At 35.5% G+C, this 5,830-nt stretch overlaps 1 protein-coding gene across 1 annotated transcript; it reads left to right on the top strand.

Moving 5' to 3' along the window:
* The first annotated feature begins 520 nt into the window (after positions 1 to 520).
* On the top strand, positions 521 to 4,321 carry LOC106454580 (cadmium/zinc-transporting ATPase HMA3). Its single transcript, XM_013896698.3, has 9 exons — positions 521 to 1,338; positions 1,427 to 1,684; positions 1,780 to 1,877; positions 2,003 to 2,258; positions 2,331 to 2,468; positions 2,544 to 2,871; positions 2,943 to 3,145; positions 3,248 to 3,450; positions 3,590 to 4,321. Exons 1-9 carry the CDS (start codon positions 1,137 to 1,139, stop codon positions 4,178 to 4,180), a joined length of 2,277 nt encoding a protein of 758 aa, XP_013752152.1. The 5' UTR covers positions 521 to 1,136; the 3' UTR covers positions 4,181 to 4,321.
* The last annotated feature ends 1,509 nt before the right edge of the window (positions 4,322 to 5,830 follow it).

A 5,830-nucleotide genomic window follows, 5' to 3' on the forward strand; every position in this document is an offset into this window, starting at 1 on the left:
AACATCGAAATATTTACGAGGATTTTACATCGAAATGTTTACGAGTGATTTACAACGAAAGTATTTACGTGTGCTTTACATCGAAACAATTACGTGGGCTTTACGACGAAGTCTTACGTGGCGTTTACGACGAATCCTTTCCCTGCGCTTTACGAGGAATATATTTCGTCGTAAATGTAACGAGTCGTTTACGACGAAACCTCCGTTACGACGAACGTTTAACAACGAAACGTCTTTCGACGTTAATTCGTCGTAACACCCCGTTTACGACGAATTTATAACGAATACTGCCCTAGTAAAAAATATGTTTTCTTGTAGTGAAAATGAAGTAAAATTTCTCGAATTCTATTTATGGAGTAAATTTCATTATGGAGTGAAATATGGAGTTGAATTAGAGCATTCCTTACTCTATGCTCATTTTTACTCCATTTTAAAGGAAAAATTGGAATAGAAATGGAGATTCCCTGAGTTATGACTCGTAACATTTTATAGATTGAAAATATATATTGTAAACTGAAATTTTATTCGGAAAACCAGAATTTACGTAGAACAATAAAAAGATCAATCAAGACGCTAGTTTTTAAAATTTAATTTTCAACATCACAAGTTCCAAGATTTTATTGAAACGAAGAAAAGTCTTTATTTTCAAAACAAAACAAAGAAAAGTCTCATAATGTTTTAAACTCTATAGCTAAGAATCAAATAAAATTTATAAAAAATATTGAAATACATATATTAGAATATTGTAAAGATCGATTTTAGTAATAGATAGTAATATCTAAGTATATGTAACAATTTAAAAATAAACAAGATTAAATCCATTATTAAAACTCAATTATGGCAAGATCCATGTGGTAATGTAATACTATATTATGAATTAATTAATATATTAATTTCCTTTGCCATTTTGCAAAATAAAATTAAACAAAAATCGTGGACAAGAAAAATACCATTTTTAGTTCACACGGTAATAATTATAAACATATATGTTTCCTTATATGTTGATTGAAAAATGCAAAAGTTACAATTAATAATAAAACCATTAAAAAAAACAACTAATTTCCCTCCGACACAACCCTTTATAATTTAAAAGTATCTCCTCGAGTTCTGTCCAAATACCTTTCACGTATCCCACGATGGCGGACGGTGAAGACACGACGAAGAAGAATCTAAAGACAAGCTACTTCGACGTGGTCGGAATCTGCTGTTCAATGGAGGTTCCTCTTGTCGGAGACGTTCTCCGTCCACTTAACGGGGTCAAAGAATTCTCCGTCATCGTCCCTTCAAGAACCGTCATCGTAGTCCACGACACCTTCTTGATATCTCCGCTTCAAATCGGTAAACAACTAGAAAGAAATATTATTTTCTTCTTCTTCTGAATCGCATGGCATTGATTCTAACATATTATTTATGTGTTTCTTGACAGTGAAGGCATTGAATGAAGCAAGACTAGAGGCAAGCGTGAGGCCATATGGAGAGACAAGCTTCAAGAGTCAATGGCCAAGCCCTTTCGCATTGGTCTCTGGTGTATTAATTGCTCTCTCCTTCCTCAAATACTTCTATGGCCTACTTGAGTGGTTCGCTGTCGTTGCCGTGGTGGCTGGAGTTTACCCTATTCTAGCTAAAGCTGTTGCTTCGGTCACAAGGTTCAGGCTTGACATCAACGCTCTCACTCTTATTGCTGGTAAAACATCAATATTCTTATTAAGATGGAATGATCTGATCGTGCAGGAGAGGTTCTATTGGTGTACCTTATACATCTTGTTTTGTTCATGACAGTGATTGCAACGGTATGTATGGAGGATTACACAGAAGCTGCCACAATTGTGTTTCTATTCTCTGTTGCAGATTGGCTAGAGTCAAGTGCTGCTCATAAGGTCAGCTTGTGTAGAGTTTCTAGCAATACAAAATAATACAATTAGCCTTGCATGGTAGTACCAATGGGACCATTATATTTACTTCTTTTTGTTCATCACAGTTTTGAAGTAACTATTGTTTTCAGGCAAGCACAGTGATGTCATCTCTAATGAGCTTAGCGCCACGAAAAGCAGTGATAGCAGAAACTGGAATAGAAGTTGATGTAGATGAGGTTGAGTTAAACACTGTTGTTTCAGTCAAAGCTGGTGAGAGTATACCAATCGATGGAGTTGTGGTTGATGGAAGCTGTGATGTGGATGAGAAAACATTGACAGGAGAATCATTCCCTGTCTCCAAACAAAGAGACTCAACTGTTTTGGCTGCAACTATAAATCTTAATGGTACCAAAACATAACCATTCTCTTAGTCTTTAAATGATCTTAGCTCATTGATACAATTGTTTTGTATTCAAGGTTACATAAAGGTGAAAACAACAGTTCTAGCCAGAGACTGCGTGGTTGCGAAAATGACAAAGCTCGTAGAAGAACCACAGAAAAGCCAAACTAAAACTCAAAGGTTTATAGACAAATGTTCTCGCTACTACACTCCAGGTTAGTAATCATATATACACTTTCTAACATAATGTGATGAGTTCTTGATCCCATTTTGCTTTGTGTTTTGTTCAGCTGTTGTTGTAGTAGCAGCATGTTTTGCTCTCATCCCGTTTTTATTAAAGGTTCACAACCTCAGCCATTGGTTTCACTTAGCACTTGTAGTGTTAGTAAGCGGTTGTCCATGTGGTCTCATCCTATCCACACCTGTTGCTACCTTTTGTGCTCTTACTAAGGCAGCCACATCAGGGTTTCTGATCAAAACCGGTGATTGTCTAGAAACTTTAGCAAAGATTAAGATTGCTGCTTTTGACAAAACAGGAACTATCACAAAAGCTGAGTTCACAGTCTCAGATTTTAAGTCTCTTTCTCACAGTATCAATCTGCAAAATCTGATTTACTGGTAAGTATCTGTGTTTTTTTCTCACTGGAACTAAGCCTATGTGATGAAACTTATGAGATGATTTCATATAGGGTCTCAAGCATCGAAAGCAAGTCAAGCCACCCAATGGCAGAGGCTCTTATTGACTACGCGAGATCAGTTTCTATCGAGCCTAAGCCTGATATGGTTGAGAACTTTCAGAACTTTCCAGGAGAAGGAGTTTATGGGAAAATAGACGGTCAAGATATCTACATTGGTAACAAAAGAATTGCACAGAGAGCTGGATGCTTAACAGGTCTCAAAACTTTGCAACTGAATCTATATTGAGTGTTGTTATATTGTTCTTTTTATTTATCTAACGTTTGCATGATCTCTTCTTTGTGGATGCTAAATAAAGTTCCGGATAGTGAAGCTGATATGAAGGGTGGTAAGACCATTGGTTACATATACATTGGTGAAGAACTGACAGGAAGTTTCAGCCTTTTGGATGGTTGTCGACATGGGGTTGCTCAAGCTCTCAAGGAGCTTAAGTCCTTAGGCATCACAACTGCAATGCTCACAGGAGATAACAGAGATGCAGCCATGTCTATTCAACAACAGGTGAAGTATCTAAACTAATCATTCACATGTCTCCAGTGTTTCAAAAATCAGCATCTAACTACCGCCTAGCTATTTCTCGAATATTGAATGTTTTCTATTTCAAGAGTCATGTATAATCAAAACATTATCATTATTACAGCTAGGGAATGCTTTGGATATAGTTCACACTGAACTTCTTCCACAAGACAAAGCAAGAATCATCGATGAGTTCAAGAGCCAAGGGCCTACAATGATGGTGGGAGATGGACTTAACGATGCACCGGCCTTAGCTAAAGCAGACATTGGCATTTCTATGGGGATCTCAGGGTCAGCACTTGCAACAGAGACAGGAGATATCATTCTTATGTCGAATGACTTAAGGAAGATACCTAAAGGGATGAGACTAGCGAAGAGAAGTCATAGGAAAGTGATTGAGAATGTGGTTTTATCAGTGAGCATAAAAGGAGCGATCATGGGGCTTGGTTTTGCTGGTTACCCTCTGATTTGGGCAGCTGTTCTTGCAGATGCAGGAACTTGTTTGCTTGTGATACTCAATAGTATGATGCTTCTACGTGACGAGCGTGAAGCTGTGTCTGCATGTTACCGTGCTTCTCCTTCGTCTTGTACTCCCTCGCTACTGAAGTTTGAAGAGGATTTAGAAGTGGGATTGTTGCAGAAGAGTGAGGAGACAAGTAACAAGAGTTGTTGCTCTGGTTGTTGTGGTGGCCCCAAGGGCACTCAACAAAAGTGATAATCGTCTTCTTATTTAGAACTAGAGGATCGAGTGTCTATCTAGCTATGTGACTTAATCCTTGCCTAATTGTCTTAGTGACTTTAGTCTATTCAAACTACGGTTTACCGTTTGATTTGAGCAACAAAAAAAAAAAATTAAAGACTGAATCTACAAAATCTATTGAACCAAAAAAACTGGAGAAATCTTTTTTTTTTAAAAGCAAAGAAATTTGAACTTTTAATAAAATAATAGAATCAACACTTCAAACATTAAAATTGTATAACTAAAATCATATACATGCATATTATGTTATATAGTTTTCATTTATCTAAATTATTATAAAATATTTTAACTAATCACTTTTTCTATTTATTCGGTTTGGTGAGTTTATAATCAAACTATTTTCATGTCCTATGATTTGTATGATATAACCAACTTTTTTTGGTTCAGTTCTATTCTACAACAACATGCCATATGCCATTGTCTCCTCTGAAATCCGTTGCAACTTTATATTGTGAAAAAGGTTTAATCTGATGTTACTTAATTATCTCAAAGGGTGAATTTACAAGATGGTAGTTTGATATACCTCAGATTCCGTCCAAAAACATTCGAAAAAAAAAACACAAGAAATTTATGATAATAAAAGAAAACGAGCGATTGTATAGTGAGTAGTGTGACCGATGGATATATCGATGGGTCATATATATACAAGCAAAAACCCGATCACAAATCATTGTGTCTTTGACGAGTGCTAAACCCCACATTACTCTATTTGCTACAGTGAATGTCACATTGAACGTTTGACTAATATTAATTGTCACCACCAATAAGAAGAATATTTACAAAATTTTGGGTCCCTTTTTAATTTAGTTGAGACTTTATCACATCGTTTTCTAAAATCAAATTCACCAACTTGTAGTCCATTACTCTCCCGGTTTTCAGCCACGGTTTGATAAATATACTTGTGGTTCAACTTGATAGACTTTACGGTATCTTGCCTTTTTACTACCATGACACTGAAATTGAATTATCATTCATTGTGAGATCGAAACTTTGTCTTGAACCAGGGCCGGCTCAACACTATTAGGGGTCTTAGAACAAAAAAAAAATTTACCCTCTAAAATTTATATACAGATAATGTTTAAAGTATTTTTAAAATTTAATCAGTAATATTTTGTATATTTTGTAATGAAAATAAAACTATATACATATCAAATAATTTTGGACCCATTTTTCAATTTTATTTATTATATTTATAATTTTTATATATATAAAATATAGATTTATAAAAAAATTGAACCCTTTAATTAGTATTATACGGGACGGGGGGATACGAGCTAGGGTCCGGGACGGTCGCACCGTTTTTCACCCCCAATGAGCCGGCCCTGTCTTGAACTAGTTTTTTCAATCTAGTTACGTACTTACATCACCCAACACCCATGATCTTGAGAATATCAAGCTGCGAATATTAACCGATAGACGATTTAATATTTTGTATATTTTAAACATTTTTATTATTTCTTGGTCGATTAAATATTTTAATTTGGCCACTTAGGGTTGTCTTCTTTTTAATGGTAGTTATATATTTGGATTCGTTTTGTTGTCGTGTTAAAACAAAACTTTTTCACTCCACATGTTATTATGGCATGTTGGTATTGATCCCAAACC

This window comes from Brassica napus, chromosome C1 (assembly GCF_020379485.1).
Source record: "Brassica napus cultivar Da-Ae chromosome C1, Da-Ae, whole genome shotgun sequence".
NCBI lineage: Eukaryota > Viridiplantae > Streptophyta > Magnoliopsida > Brassicales > Brassicaceae > Brassica > Brassica napus.

Excerpts from the sequence above, each read along its gene's own strand:
- LOC106454580 (XM_013896698.3), top strand. The coding sequence starts at position 1,137 with ATGGCGGACGGTGAAGACACGACGAAGAAGAATCTAAAGACAAGCTAC. Across the intron at positions 1,339-1,426 it reads GATATCTCCGCTTCAAATCG|TGAAGGCATTGAATGAAGCA; the intron begins GTAAACAACTAG and ends GTTTCTTGACAG. Across the intron at positions 2,872-2,942 it reads CTGCAAAATCTGATTTACTG|GGTCTCAAGCATCGAAAGCA; the intron begins GTAAGTATCTGT and ends GATTTCATATAG.